Below are 15,637 nucleotides of genomic sequence, written 5' to 3' on the forward strand. Positions count from 1 at the left end.
GACAACTACTGGTAATAGCAAAGTCCAGATTTTGTTATACGTTTATTAAATATTTTCTTCTTGAAACTTAGGGTTTTATTCTTAAAATCCAAGATTTGATTCTTAGTTTTTTGTAGTGGCAGGACAATTTGCTTTAAAATATCAAGGAAGAAAGAATTTAAAATTTCAAGCTAAATATCATGTATATTCTCTCAAATATATGTAACATTAACTGAGCTTATATTTTTATTATAATGTTCAGATGTGGATTTTTTGGATTCATTTGAACAGATACGTATCATGTGCTTTGTGCCTAGATGTTAGGATAATTCCTGTCCTAATGAAGACTCCTGCCTGGTAACAAGACAGTTGTGCAAACACTTCAAATACAGTGTAATCACTGCTTAATGGAAGTCTATATAAGGTGCAGGGGTAGATGGCCTTGGAGATGCTTGGAAGAGTCAAAGAAGGCTTCACACAGGCTGCAGTGCTGGACCTGAGATTTGGAAGCCTCCTAGGAATTTGCCTGGTAAAGAACTTCAGGGAGAGGAAACCAAGTTTAGGGAATGAAACATGTAGAGGCATTAGGCATTAGAAAGTTATGGTTTGTTTTGGAAAGTATAAGTAGTATTCCTGAAGTATCCAGTGCAAGGATGAGTGGCAGGAGATAGAACAGGACAGGGTGATAGGGGTCAGATCATGAAAGGACCTTTGTGTCATGCAAACACTTTCTCATTTTATCTGGCAGGCTGCAGAGAGCCTTTAAAAGAATTTTGAGCAGGGAATTAACAGGCCTGAATAGTATTTTAGAAGATGTAAGTCTGGTGGCGGTATAGAAGGATGTTAGGTCGGAGGTAACAGTGGAGACTGGAGGCAGGGGAGACCATACAGAGGCTGCCCCAAGAGCGTGGACTGGAGTTGATGTGTAATAGGCAGTTGAATGTAACGATTTGTAAGTTGGGTAAGATAGGTTTGGGTTAATGCCATGACGTGAGGCAGTGCCAAATAAAAGTGGATGAGGTGTTAAAGGAATTACTAAGCTAATTTCAGTGTACAAGTCCATGTACTTTTTTTGCCCTTTTTGTATTCTTTATGTCCTCAAGTTATTAAAGCATTCTGCTTGTGAGGTGTATCATCCAGAGGAAGTCATCTGTCGGCAGCCTAACCATTCATTTCATTTGTGTTCCTGTGTTCCTACCACACACTTATCAAAACCTTTTCTCTGAAAGTCTTTTTATTCTGTCATTATTACATTTCCAATATTTTGGTAACGCTGAAATGAAAAATTAAACTTCATAGTGAAAACAGTCATAAATATTGTAAAGGGCATTCTGTATGGATATTTTACCCAATTTTTGTGTAATTGCACCTGCCAGTTTATTTTCTAGATTAAAGAAGGTTATTCTAGACTAAAGAAGGTTTGTGAATTTCTGCTTGTATTGAAATAACAGATCAGTTTAGAATAAAGTAACGTGAGTTGTACCAAAATTTGCTGTCAGGAAGAAGTCTCTTGTTTTCTTTTCTGTCCTCTAGTCTGCTAACTTGAATTTTATCCTTTTCTCACTAAAATGCTTCCACTGAGAAGGACGTAAACGTAAAAAGCACAAAAAACATTTTAAGAAACCTTTTAAAGGTCTTGATCGCTCAAAAGGTAGGTAAAAGTAGTTTTTATGCCATGTGTTATTTATACACATTGCCACTTGATTTCTGTCTTCAAAGGTCAAATGAATGTTAGATTACAATGTAACTTCAAAAATAAGTTTTAAGTTGGAAATGCATATTAAAATCTAAAATCTAAAATAAAAGAAGGACACTGGAATAGGTTGTAATTTCCATTGAGTAGTGCCTTAGCTATCGTTTGGTCATTGATTATGAACTATGTGAGAATTTCAACTCTTTTTTTAAATTTAATTTAATTTATTTTTTATACAGCAGGTTCTTATTAGTTATCTATTTTATACATATTAGTGTATATATGTCAATCCCAATCTCCCAATTTATCACACCACCACCACCCCCCGCCACTTCCCTGCCTTGGTGTCCATACGTTTGTTCTCTACATGTGTGTCTCTATTTCTGCCCTGCAAACTGGTTCATCTGTACCATTTTTCTAGGTTCCACAAATATGCGTTAATATATGATATTTGTTTTTCTCTTTCTGACTTACTTCACTCTGTATGACAATCTCTAGATCCATCCATGTCTCTATAAGTGACCCACTTTTGTTCCTTTCTATGTCTGAGTAATATTCCCTTGTATATATGTACCACATCTTCTTTATCCATTCGTCTGTCGATGAGCATTTAGGTTGCTTCCACGACCTGGCTATTGTAAATAGTGCTGCAATGAACATTGGGGTGCATGTGTCTTTTTGAATTATGGTTTTCTCTGGGTATATGCCCAGTAGTGGGATTGCTGGGTCATATGGTAATTCTATTTTTAGTTTTTTAAGGAACCTCCATACTGTTCTCCATAGTGGCTGTATCAATTTACATTCCACCAGCAGTGCAAGAGGGTTCCCTTTACTCCACACCCTCTCCAGCATTTGTTGTTTGTAGATTTTCTAATGTTGCCTGTTCTAACTGGTGTGAGGTGATACCTCACTGTAGTTTTGATTTGCATTTCCCTAATAATTAGTGATGTTGAGCAGCTTTTCTTGTGCTTCTTGGCCATCTGTATGTCTTCTTTGGAGAAATGTCTATTTAGGTCTTCTGTCCATTTTTTGATTGGTCTTCTGCCCATTTTTTGATTTGGTTTGTTTTCTTAATATTGAGCTGCTTGAGCCGTTTATATATTTTGGACATTAATCCTTTGTCCGTTGATTTGTTTGCAAATATTTTCTCCCATTCTGAGGGTTGTCTTTTCGTCTTGTTTGTAGTTTCCTTTGCTTTGCAAAAGCTTTTAAGTTTCATTACGTCCCATTTGTTTATTTTTGTTTTTATTTCCATTACTCTAGGAGATGGATCAAAAAAGATCTTGCTGTGATTTATGTCAAAGAGTGTTCTTCCTATGTTTTCCTCTAAGGGTTTTATAGTGTCCGGTCTTACATTTAGGTCTGTAATCCATTTTGAGTTTCTTTTTGTGTATGGTGTTAGGGAGTGTTCTAGTTTCATTCTTTTACATGTAGCTGTCCAGTTTTCCCAGCACCACTTACTGAAGAGACTGTCTTTTCTCCATTGTATATCCTTGCCTCCTTTGTCATAGATTAGTTGACCATAGGTGTGTGGAATTATCTCTGGGCTTTCTATCCTGTTCCATGGATCTATATTTCTGTTTTTGTGCCAGTACCATATTGTCTTTTTTTTTTTTTTTATAAATTTATTTATTTTATTTATTTATTTTTGGCTTTGTTGGGTCTTCGTTGCTGTGCGCGGGCTTTCTCTAGTTGCGGCGAGTGGGGGCTACTCTTTGTTGCGGTGAGCACGCTTCTCATTGCGGTGGCTTCTCTTGTTGCAGAGCACGGGCTCTAGGCATGCGGGCTTCAGTAGCTGTGGCTCGCAGCCTTAATAGTTGTGGCTCACGGGCTCTAGAGCGCAGGCTCAGTAGTTGTGGCACACGGGCTTAGTTGCTTCGCGGCGTGTGGGATCTTCCCGGACCAGGGCTGGAACCCGTGTCCCCTGCATTGGCAGGCAGATTCTTAACCACCGCGCCACCAGGGAAGGCCACCATATTGTCTTGATTACTGTAGCTTTGTAGTATAGTATGAAGTCAGGGAGTCTGAGTCCTCCAGCTCTGTTTTTTTTCCCTCAAGATTGCTTTGGCTATTCGGGGTCTTTTGTGTCTCCATACAAATTTAAGATTTTTTTGTTCTAGTTCTGTAGAAAATGCCATTGGTAATTTGATAGGGATTGCATTGAATCTGTAGATTGCTTTGGGTCGTATAGTCATTTTCACAATATTGATTCTTCCAATCCAGGAACATGGTATATCTCTCCATCTGTTTGTGTCATCTTTGATTTCTTTCATCAGTGTCTTATAGTTTTCTGAGTATAGGTCTTTTACCTCCTTAGGTAGGTTTATTCCTAGGTATTTTATTCTTTTTGTTGCAATGGTGAATGGCATTGTTTCCTTAATTTCTCTTTCTGATCTTTTGTTGTTAGTGTATAGGAATGCAAGAGATTTCTGTGCATTAATTTTGTATCCTGCTACTTTACCAAATTCATTGATTAGCTCTAGTAGTTTTCTAGTGGCATCTTTAGGATTCTCTATGTATAGTATCATGTCATCTGCAAACAGTGACGGTTTTACTTCTTCTTTTCTGATTTGGATTCCTTTTATTTCTTTTTCTTCTCATTGCTGTGGCTAGGACTTCCAAAACTATGTTGAATAATAGTGGAGAGAGTGGACATCCTTGTCTTGTTCCTGATCTTAGAGGAAATGCTTTCAGTTTTTTACCATTGAGAATGATGTTTGCTGTGGGCTTGTCGTATATGGCCTTCATTATGTTGAGGTAGGTTCCCTCTATGCCCACTTTCTGGAGAGTTTTTATCATAAATGGGTGTTGAATTTTGTCAAAAGCTTTTTCTGCATCTGTTGAGATGATCATGTGGTTTTTCTTCTTCAATTTGTTAATATGGTGTATCACATTGATTGATTTGTGTATATTGAAGAATCCTTGCATCCCTGGGATAAATCCCACTTGATCATGGTGTATGATCCTTTAAATGTGTTGTTGGATTCTGTTTGCTAGTATTTTGTTGAGGATTTTTGCATCTATATTCGTCACTGATACTGGTCTGTAATTTTCTTTCAGTATCTTTGTCTGGTTTTGGTATCAGGGTGATGGTGGCCTCACAGAATGAGTTTGGGAGTGTTCGTTCCTCTGCAATTTTTTGGAAGAGTTTGAGAAAGATGGGGGTTAGCTCTTCTCTAAATGTTTGATAGAATTCACCTGTGAAGCCATCTGGTCCTGGATTTTTGTTTGTTGGAAGATTTTTAAGCACAGTTTCAATTTCATTACTTGTGATTGGTCTGTTCATATTTTCTATTTCTTCCTGGTTCAGTCTTGGAAGGTTATACCTTTCTAAGAATTTGTCCATTTCTTCCAGGTTGTCCATTTTATTGGCAGAGAGTTGCTTGTAGTAGTCTCTTATGACGCTTTGTATTTCTGCAGTGTTCATTGTAACTTCTCCTTTTTCATTTCTAATTTTATTGATTTGAGTCCTCTCCCTCTTTTTCTTGATGAGTCTGGCAAAAGGTTTATCAGTTTTGTTTATCTACTCAAAGAACCAGCTTTTAGTTTTATTGATCTTTGTTATTGTTTTCTTTGTTTCTATTTCATTTATTTCTGCTCTGATCTTTATGATTTCTTTTCTTCTGCTAACTTTGGGTTTTGATTGTTCTTTTTTCTCTAGTTCCTTTAGGTGTAAGGTTAGATTGTTTATTTGAGATTTTTCTTGTTTCTTGAGGTAGGATTGTATTGCTATAAACTTCCCTCTTAGAACTTCTTTTGCTGCATCCCATAGGTTTTGGATTGTCATGTTTTCATTGTAATTTGTCTCTAGGTGTTTTTTGATTTCCTCTTTGATTTCTTCAGTGATCTCATGGTTATTTAGTAATGTATTGTTTAGCCTCCATGTGTTTGTGTTTTTTACGTTTTTTTCCCCTGTAATTGATTTTTAATCTCATAGCGTTGGGGTTGGAAAAGGTGTTTGATATGATTTCAGTTTTCTTAAATTTACCGAGGCTTGATTTGTGACCCAAGATGTGATCTATCCTGGAGAATGTTCCGTGTGCACTTGAGAAGAAAGTGTAATCTGCTGTTTTAGGATGGAATGTCCTATAAATATTAATTAAGTCTATATGGTCTATTGTGTAATTTAAAGCTTGTGTTTCCTGATTAATTTTCTGTCTGGATGATCTTTCCATTGGTGTAAGTGAGGTGTTAAGGTGCCCCAGTATTATTATGTTACTGTCAATTTCCTCTTTTATAGCTGTTAGCAGTTGCCTTATGTATTGAAGTGCTCCTATGTTGGGTGCATATATATTTATAATTGTTATATCTTCTTCTTGGATTGATCCCTTGATCATTATGTAGTGTCCTTCCTTGTCTCTTGTAACATTCTTTATTTTAAAGTCTATTTTATCTGATATGAGTATTGCTACTCCAGCTTTCTTTTGATTTCCATTGGCATGGAAAATCTTTTTCCATCCCCTCACTTTCAGTCTGTATGTGTCTGTAGGTCTGAAGTGGGTCTCTTGTAGACAGCATATATATGGGTCTTGTTTTTGTATCCATTCAGCCAGCCTGTGTCTTTTGGTTGGAGCATTTAACCTATTCGCATTTAAGGTAATTATCGATATGTATGTTTCTGTTGCCATTTTCTTAATTGTTTTGGGTTTGTTTTTGTAGGTCCTTTCTTCTCTTGGGTTTCCCACTTAGAGAAGTTCCTTTAGCATTTGTTGTAGAGCTGGTTTGGTGGTGCTGATTTCCCTTAGCTTTTGCTTGTCTGTAAAGCTTTTGATTTCTCTGTCGAATCTGAATGAGATCCTTGCTGGGTAGAGTAATCTTGGTGGTAGGTTCTTCCCTTTCATCACTTTAAATATAGCATGCCACTCCCTTCTGGCTTGTAGAGTTTCTGCTGAAAAATCAGCTGTTAACCTTATGGGAGTTCCCTTGTATGTTATTTGTTGTTTTTCCCTTGTTGCTTTCAATAATTTTTCTTTGTCTTTGATTTTTTTCAATTTTATTACTATGTGTGTCAGCATGTTTCTCCTTGGGTTTATCCTGCCTGGGACTCTCTGTGCTTCCGAGACTTGGGTGGCTATTTCGTTTCCCATGTTAGGGAAGTTTTCGACTATAACGTCCTAAAATATTTTCTCAAGTCCTTTCTGTCTCTCTTTCTTCTTCTGGGACCCCTATAATGTGAATGTTGTTGCATTTAATGTTGTCCCAGAGGTCTCATAGGCTGTCTTGATTTCTTTTCATTCTTTTTTCTTTATTCTCTTCTGAGGCAGTGAATTCCACCATTCTGTCTTTCAGGTCACTTATCCGTTCTTCTGCCTCACTTATTCTGCTATTGATTCCTTCTAGTGTATTTTTCATTTCAGTTATTGTATTGTTCATCTCTGATTGTTTGTTCTTAAATTCTTCTAGGTGTCTGTTCTTTAATTCTTCTAGGTCTTTGTTAAACATTTCTTGCATCTTCTCGATCTTTGCCTCTATTCTTTTTCCGAGGTCCTGGATCATCTTCACTGTCATTATTCTGAATTCTTGTTCTGGAAGATTGCCTATCTCCACTTCATTTAGTTGTTTTTCTGGGGTTTTATCTTGTTCCTTCATCTGGTATAAAGTCCTTTGCCTTTTCATTTTGTCTATCTTTCTGTGAATGTGGTTTTCCTTCCACAGGCTCCAGAATTGTAGTTCTTCTTGCTTCTGCTCTCTGCCCTCTGTTTGAGAATTTCAACTCTTGAACTTGTATTTTCCTGTTTTTTATAGATAAACCAAAAGAAGCCAAAAAGGATACGTTGTTGGAAAAATTGGCAACTCAAGTAATTAAAAATGTACAAGTAAAAATCACAGACATTCACATTAAATATGAAGATGATGTAAGTAACTTAGTTTACTTGGTTTAAGTTAGTAATTAAGTGTGTATTTTATGACATTAATTCTTGATTTGCCCATAAATAGCAATTTTAAATCCAAGATAGATTTTTTTTTTCCTGATTAGTACACTACCATATCTCCTTCCTTGTGTTAGACGTTTTTCATCTGGCATTAACATGTGTACATATATCATAAAACTGGCATATGTTCCTTTCTAAAGCTAATTTAAGAGATTTTTGGATTTTTGTCTATCATTTATTTTGAATTTTGTTTAAAGACTTAGACTAATATAACTTTAAGGAACTAATTTTTTTTAATAATGACAAGTAATTAGCTTCCAGAAGTGATGAAGTAGTCGTTCATAATGGTAGTTGGTAGAGAGGGGACTAAAATCCAGGTCAGTTGGCTGCTAGTCTCATTCACTTTACATTCCACCATGTTGGATTTTAACACCCACAGCTACTCACACACATGTGTAGGAATATTTAGAAACCACACTTCACTTATAAGAAAAGTTTAACATTAGTTGATTAAGAGCTATTTTACTGATTCATTTTAGTTAAAATATAACAAATATTTTCAACTTAATATGCACTGCTTTGTCTTAAAGTTCGAAACATACATGAGAAGCCTTGAATTTTTTTCATTTACCTAACAAATTGGAAATGCTTTTTCATCTTTTCCAAAAATGAGTTTGCTTTCTTTTTTGTTTTTAGTTTGCTTTAAGTTTGGATTGAATTAAAGTCATACTGCCATATATAGAATTTATTTTACTTTCCTGATAAGTTCCTTTTGTAACTTAATATTCAGTAAGACACACTTGTAGTTTTTCAAGATACACCATCTCTATCTTACACTGACTTTTATCTTTTGGTTTTTCTGCAGTCATTAGACTGAATTTTGCTAACAAATAATGTCTAAAAACCAAATTCATAAATCTCCTTGTTTAAAACAAACTTAGGAAAATAAAATTGACTCAACCCGTCATGGAAGTAAAAGAATTATTCTTAAAGCTAATGGCATGTTGGTGAATGATAATCTCAGTTTAAGCTTAAACTAAGCTTTTTTATTGAGCAAATACAATTCGAAAGGTACATTATTTCTTTCTCTTTAATGAAGAAATACAGAGATACGTAGGAGTGGGACAAGTAATATCAATTACATTTAAATTGGTGTCAGTGACAAAATATATTACAATAATCTAAAGGAAAAAAATTAAAAGCACAAAGGGATCTTCCTTATATTGCCTCTTTCAATGTGATTACCTTAATTATTGTGTCTAGAAGGATAGTGAAAAATATAGAAATGGGGGTAGGGAAAATATAATAATTTATCATAAAGATGTTCTTTGTATGATAGCAATAATTTATGGGTAGTGCATTAGCAGCTGAGGAGTTGTGTTTTATTAAAGTTCCTTCTGAAATAGCTGCAAGTTATTTTGAGCTTGATATCCATAGGTATAAAAAGATGAATATGGGAATGAAGGGAAATACATTTTGCCACAAATCATAATATATCTAATATTAAAAACAAAGCTCACAAAGCTCTTTGTGCTTTGCAGCTATACCAGAGCATGCATTTAGGTGACTAAACTCAAGTCTCTGGTGGATGATTTAGAACATGATTTTTCTCCTCTCTCTAGTTTCCCTATTTTCTTTCATGACCAAAAAACACTGACTTTTGGACATCTTTGCGATGTCGAAAACAATGACATCGTACACACCATGGCACAGTTTAAGCACTGTGTATAAATATAATTTAGGTATTGAAGATGAGAAATAGATCAGAAGTTTAACATTGGCATATTTTGAGTTAAGAGATTGAGGAAATTAAATATTAAGAATCTTGAAGCATCTTCTAACAAACCATTTTTAAAGTGTCCGGGAAATTAAAGGCTTAAAGAGACAGTTCACATTTCTAAATGTGAAAATCTTAAATGTTTTAAAAATAATTTTGTGGCACGGTTTATCTGCAACTCCTTGTTTTATTTATCTATGGAGAACATCTTTAATGGTATATACATAAAGAGACTGTCTCTTTTAAACTATGTAGACAAGAGTCTGTTTAGTCCTAGTTAGTCAATCTTCTCACTTCTAGTAAGAAAATAGTTCTTCTAGGAAAGTATCATGTTAGTGTCATGCCTACAAAATATGGAAAATCCCAGCCATGTTAAAGTCTTCCTTCCCTTTCTTTTCCACAAATCCATTTGGTTGAGTTACTTTTGAACTCATTGTCCTGTGTTGCCTATTGTAGAGTGGAGAATGAATTTACCCTCACTATCAATATATTTTAATGTCACCTTTTTTTCTTTGATAGGTAACAGATCCAAAGCGGCCTCTTTCATTTGGTGTCACGCTGGGAGAACTTAGTCTATTGGTAAAGTGACCTTATTTAAAATTAAAATGTCTGTGGAACCTGTAAAATATTATTCTCAAGTCACAGGGTGAATTTCCTAAAATCAGCTATTGCTACAAATAGCTGTTTTATTTTTATGTGTAATCTTTCTACAGCTTTTCTAGGAATTTACAACTTTTAGTGATACTTTCATTATGTTCTCTAATTATTTTGATTTATCTTTGAATTTAACAGATTTCAAAATATCAAGAACAAGTGTTTTGAAAGTATTAAAAGCTGTATCTTACATCTTTAGTAAATTAGGAGAAGATAGATTTCTATAGAGTTATGTTCTTATCCACAGTATAATTTCCAAATAGTTTATACATGTGTATCTGTTTATTATATTGAAATGTACATAAGCGAATTTATTTTGATTAAGTATTTTATAATGCAGTTTGGTTTTTCTCTTAAAGGTCTTTAAGGATATAGAGTGTGTATATCCAGGTTGGACTTTTTTTTCCTATTACGGACAACTAAGTGGCAGGAAACATGTTTTAAAGTTAAGGACAGTGAGCAGTAGATCATACTGGGTACATTTTTGCCTTTTGATTAGTTATATGAAGAGGGCCTTAGTAGGGAAAGAAGACGAAGAAAAAAAGAAAGAGAAGTAGACTATTAAACAGAAAAAGGACATTGTTACATGGAGGCCTTAAGAAGATACATGCATGCAGAGAAGTAGAGGTATACATCAGTTGAAGATCAAAGCAGAAAAATTAAAGAAAAGGTACTGGAGAAACAAAGGAAAGGGAGTCAAGGAAGCTACTGTTTAATACACTGTTTATCCTCTGCTTGTTTCCAAAATGAATTTGAAGTAGCTTTCAATAAAAAAGAGACAATGCTATAACACTTCTAAAGAAACCAGAATCTGTGTTCTGAAAGGCAGAGAGATCATTGTTCCAGAAAAATGAGACCAGCAGTATTAGTCATAATTGAGCTCCCTGTTTAATGTTGAGCTTCTAACAGACCAAATGAAAAATACAAAATAGTGCCCATTGACTGATAACAGGCATTCTAAGGATGGTGTGTAGTTTCCTTAGTGTGTGCTGTTGTTTGATCCTCCGTATCTTTGCTCAGATTCTTCATATGGTTTTTCTTTGCCTGTGTTATTCTTTTCCCTTAATCTGCCTGGCATTTCTATTCAGGTTTTAATAGTTCCTTCAGATATTACCGTCTTTCTCATTCTTTTTTTTTACTTCACTCTTAGAAGTTACCATTCCTTCTTTTATGCTCCCCATTATATTTTATCAAAGCACCTGTGACACATTACTGAACTGGTTATCATGTTGGTTTCCTTCTATCCAGCTTTCATTCATTGATACAATAGTGCCTATATTTTAGTGCTTTTGTGATGATGAAATTAGATAGTTTGTGTAAAGCATGTGGCACATTGTCTGGCTCAGTTTCTGCTTCACCTACCACACTGACTATTACAACAACAATAATAGCAAACTTAACTCTTTCTGTATCTGTACCATTCCTTTTTTCCATCTTTCCACTTACAAACTAACTTTTATATGTAAGATAATCTTCCCACCTCTGATCTGGATCCCGTCGTCCCCCGTGTCCTTAGGAGCCTTTTTCCCCCTTTTCTCTCACCCCCTCCTACCTTTTGCCTTTTCTTCCTTATTTCTGTCAATTTCCTTCTCTTTCCTAAATCTTCAACCCTTCTTCTTCCCTCTTCTCCCTTCTCTACCTCCTTCTTCTAAGCATTTAAATGCATTCAAGTGTCTCTTTTATATTAAAATTAAAAAGCCTCTCCTTAACCTTCTCCCACTCCACCCAGGCCCCATCTAACTATTGCCTTCTCCTTCTCTTCTTTCTAACTAAGTTGGTGAGAAAATTCTCTACCTTTGCTCTCTTTATTTCCCCACCTCCTAATGACTCCCTACCCACTATACTCTTATTCTACTGCTCCCCTGAAACTGCTCTTAACCAGTTCATCAGTAATGCCCTGGCCGCTTAAGTAAGTTTATTTTAGTTTATCTCACAGCAGCTTTTGGCATTGCTGACCATACTGACTTTGTAGAAACATGGTCATGCTGTGATTTCCATATTCTCCAGGTTTTCTTCCTACTTTGCAATATTTATTTATTTATTTATTTATTTACTTTTTACAAGAATGTGGACCTTCTGCAATAGTTTATAGGCTAGCTCTCTGTTTTTATTCATACCCAATTCCTTCCACGCGCAGACACAGTGTAGCTCAGTAATTATTTTCTGAATGAATGAACTCAGTTAAATTAGAACCTCCTCAATTCCATTTTCACTGTTCCTTTGATTTTGTAATATAAATATGTAAAGAAACAGGTAACTAACATTAGCCATCATTAGCTAAATGTCTTGTTGTTCCCAAGTTATTTTGTTATGGTTATTAGAGCACTGTTTTGTTGATATATATACTTCATTTCACAGTTACTCTCTTTTTTTCTTTTAGACTGCAAATGAACACTGGACTCCGTGCATATTAAATGAAGCAGAAAAAATTATATATAAGGTATTAGACTAGACTTTTTAATCCAGTTATTTTCCTAAGTACAAACACTTAATGTATTTTCTTCAAGAAACCTTGATGGAGCAGAATATGCCATTGGAATGTGAGTTAAAAGTTTTGGGTCCAGTTTTGGCTCTGCTGCTTACTATGTGACCTTCTGTAATCACTTACCTATTCTGAAGTTTAGATTCTTCACCTAGAATATAAAGAAACTGGATAAAATTAATGTTTCCCAAATTGTATTCATGGAGCATAATATACCATTGGAATGTGGGTTAAAAGTTCTGGGTCCAGTTTTGGCTCTGCTATTTACTATGTGATAACCTTCTGTAATCACTTACCTATTCTGAGGTTTAGATTCTTCACCTAGAATATAAAGAAACTGAATAAAATTAATGTTTCCCAAATTGTACTTCATGGAGCATTAGGTAATTAGGATATTATCAGATTTGTTGAAAAAATATTCTCTGGTCAAGTAAGATTACTGACTAAAGTAGAAAGCTGTACATAGTTAAACAGGTACGTTTTATTTTGTTTTAAACTCCAGGACTTCACAGTACTTTAAATATGCTAATAAACATTAGCAATAAACATTGCTTCACATTGCTAAACATTTATTCACAATAAACATTGTGAATCTTTAAGAAGGATATTTAGTATGTAGCTTTCCCCACCTTTGTTGATCATAGAATCCTCTCCCTTCACCACTCCCTTGAAACAGCCATTTGTACCCACTGGAGAAATCATGTCTTTCTTTTTTTCTTTTTTAATAAATTTATTTATTTTTATTTATTTATTTTTGGCTGCATTGGGTCTTCATTGCTGCGCACAGGCTTTCTCTAGTTGCAGCGAGCGGGGGCTACTCTTCCTCGTGGTGCACGGGCTTCTCATTGCAGTGGCTTCTCTTGTTGCAGAGCACAGGCTGTAGACGCGCAGCCTTCGGTAGTTGTGGCTCATGGGCTCTAGAGCGCAGGCTCAGTAGTTGTGGTGCATGGGCTTAGTTGCTCCACGACATGTGGGATCTTCCCGGAGCAGGGCTTGAACCCGTGTCCCCTGCATTGGCAGGCAGATTCTTAAGCACTGCGCCACCAGGGAAGTCCTGAATCCTGTCTTTCTTATTCAATGAAATATTTACAGTCTGTTAAATACTAAATTCTCAATAAATATTTGATCACTGAATGAATGAATCCCCTTGGGAATAGTGTTCCTATAAGCACAGTTTAGCAAATGCTAGATTAATAATAAAGTCTCTGTGTAATATACATATATTTTCCTCCATTTTTGTAGTATCTCCTTTCCTTTAAAAGTTCAAAGTGGCAATTGGAGAATTTTGGGGTAGTGAACATGAGAATAATCTTTTATTATTGATTCATAACTTCAGTGTGTTAGTTACCTGACCTTTTCCGTTTTCTTCTATAGCTTATACGGCTTGATAGTCTCAGTGCCTACTGGAATGTTAACTGCGGCATGTCTTACCCGGGGTCAAGGGAACACATCTTGGTAATTTCAGTTCGTACCTTGGAGAGCTAACCACACTCCCTAGATTTGTTTTACATAGTGGTCTTTAATGAGGACAGGATGTCAGTCTTTTGTTTAAGTTGTATGTAACTAAGTCAGAAGTGTGCAACACAGTTTTTGGAATCACTCTATCTTTAAAAAAAAGCACTTTTGATTTTGAAGATCTTTGTGAAATCATTCACTTGACAGTGAGATGAGAACCTATACTATCACATTAAAACTGTGTTTATGGTTTTTTACACTCTCATTTTGATGGCATTCTGGTTGCATTGTGGAGTTTCATATGAGAATGATTACTTGAAGAGTATTGTAAAGAAAGATGATACCTTTCGGATCTAAAAAATGTGTTCTTAGCAAATGTTTTAAGCATTTGTGATGATGCATTCTTGAATAGTGAATGATTGAGTCAAAACTAAGCGTGCTAAGCCAGTCTTAGTCATGTTTATTTACTTAGAGGAGAAAGGAAGAACAGTTGAATTTTCTGAATTGAATTAATTCCAAGATTCTATCTTTTATTTCTCAGAAAGATACTGTAATGTTAGGTTAATTTGCCTTTGTCTAGAAAGTGTTTGAGATCTTAATTCATGGATGTGTGTGTGTGTGTGTGTGTATATGTGTGTATATATGTATGTACACATATACACATTTTAAGTCAGAGGGGAACACAGTCTTCAAATGTTTCCAGATATTTAGAATTTATAAAAATTATCTACTAAAGTAATAAAGAGATATATCTGTAAATAGTGCTCAGTGTGTTTTTCTTATGGACTAATAATTACGAAGATGGGAATAAAGATATTGATTTAGGACCAGATTTGTGTGTGTGTGTGAATGGCTGAATATGTATGCATTTTCTTTTTCATTCTCATATAATTCAAATTTTTTGTTTAGGGTCAGCTGAAAAGTGAAATTCTTACAAGTAGCAATATACCCCCAAACCATCAATACAGTAAGTAATGGTAAAAGTTTATTTCATGTTATAAGAAGCATGGAATTAAATACTTTATTTTAAAATACTTTTTCTGATAAAGTTATTTTGACAAAGAGAAAGTATTAATTTTATATGTTAGTTTTATGATATAGCATATTTGGTATATAATTTAGTATTTAGAAATAGATTATAACAGTTACACCACTGGAGAGTGAGAAGGGCACTGTGGCTGTAGTTCACTCCCAACAGTTAACCCTCTTGACCTCCATGTTTTCTTCCTACCTTGTTATTGTCTACTTTGTTTTAGGAATTAGGTTTTCTTTTCTTTGTTTAATAACAAAATCTCTGAGATCTTGATATTCAGGATCTGAGCATGTCACTATTGCAGTGTTAAGACAGACTGACTACTCCAGAGATTTTTTTTTTTAATGAAGTATAGTTGATTTACAATATTATGTTAGTTTCAGGTGTACAGCATAGCGATTCTGTATTTTTACAGATTATACTCCATTATGGATTATTATAAGATACTGGGTATAATTCCCTGTGCTATACAGTAAATCCTTATTTCTTATCTATTTTATGTATAGCAGTTTGTATCTGTTAATCCCATAACCCTAATTTGTCCCTTCTCCTTCCCTCTCCTCTTTGGTAATCACAAGTTTGTTTTCTACATCTGTGAGTTGTTTCTCTTTTGCATATACATTCATTTGTATTATTTTTTAGATTCCACATATAAGTGATATCATATAATATTTGTCTTTCTCTGTCTTAT

General features: G+C 34.9%; 1 protein-coding gene across 4 annotated transcripts in view; it reads left to right on the forward strand.

Annotated features, from left to right (window-relative positions):
* VPS13C (vacuolar protein sorting 13 homolog C) overlaps positions 1 to 15,637 on the forward strand; it is a 197,130-nt gene that overhangs the window by 36,425 nt on the left and 145,068 nt on the right. For all 4 annotated transcript variants that reach the window (XM_057542575.1, XM_057542576.1, XM_057542577.1 and 1 more), the window contains exons 6-10: positions 7,418 to 7,527; positions 9,842 to 9,901; positions 12,357 to 12,416; positions 13,833 to 13,913; positions 14,823 to 14,880. In XM_057542575.1, the coding sequence (XP_057398558.1) occupies positions 7,418 to 7,527; positions 9,842 to 9,901; positions 12,357 to 12,416; positions 13,833 to 13,913; positions 14,823 to 14,880 (369 nt within the window). The remainder of the gene's footprint in view (positions 1 to 7,417; positions 7,528 to 9,841; positions 9,902 to 12,356; positions 12,417 to 13,832; positions 13,914 to 14,822; positions 14,881 to 15,637) is intronic.

Source organism: Balaenoptera acutorostrata, chromosome 3 (assembly GCF_949987535.1).
Source record: "Balaenoptera acutorostrata chromosome 3, mBalAcu1.1, whole genome shotgun sequence".
In the NCBI taxonomy this organism is placed as follows: domain Eukaryota; kingdom Metazoa; phylum Chordata; class Mammalia; order Artiodactyla; family Balaenopteridae; genus Balaenoptera; species Balaenoptera acutorostrata.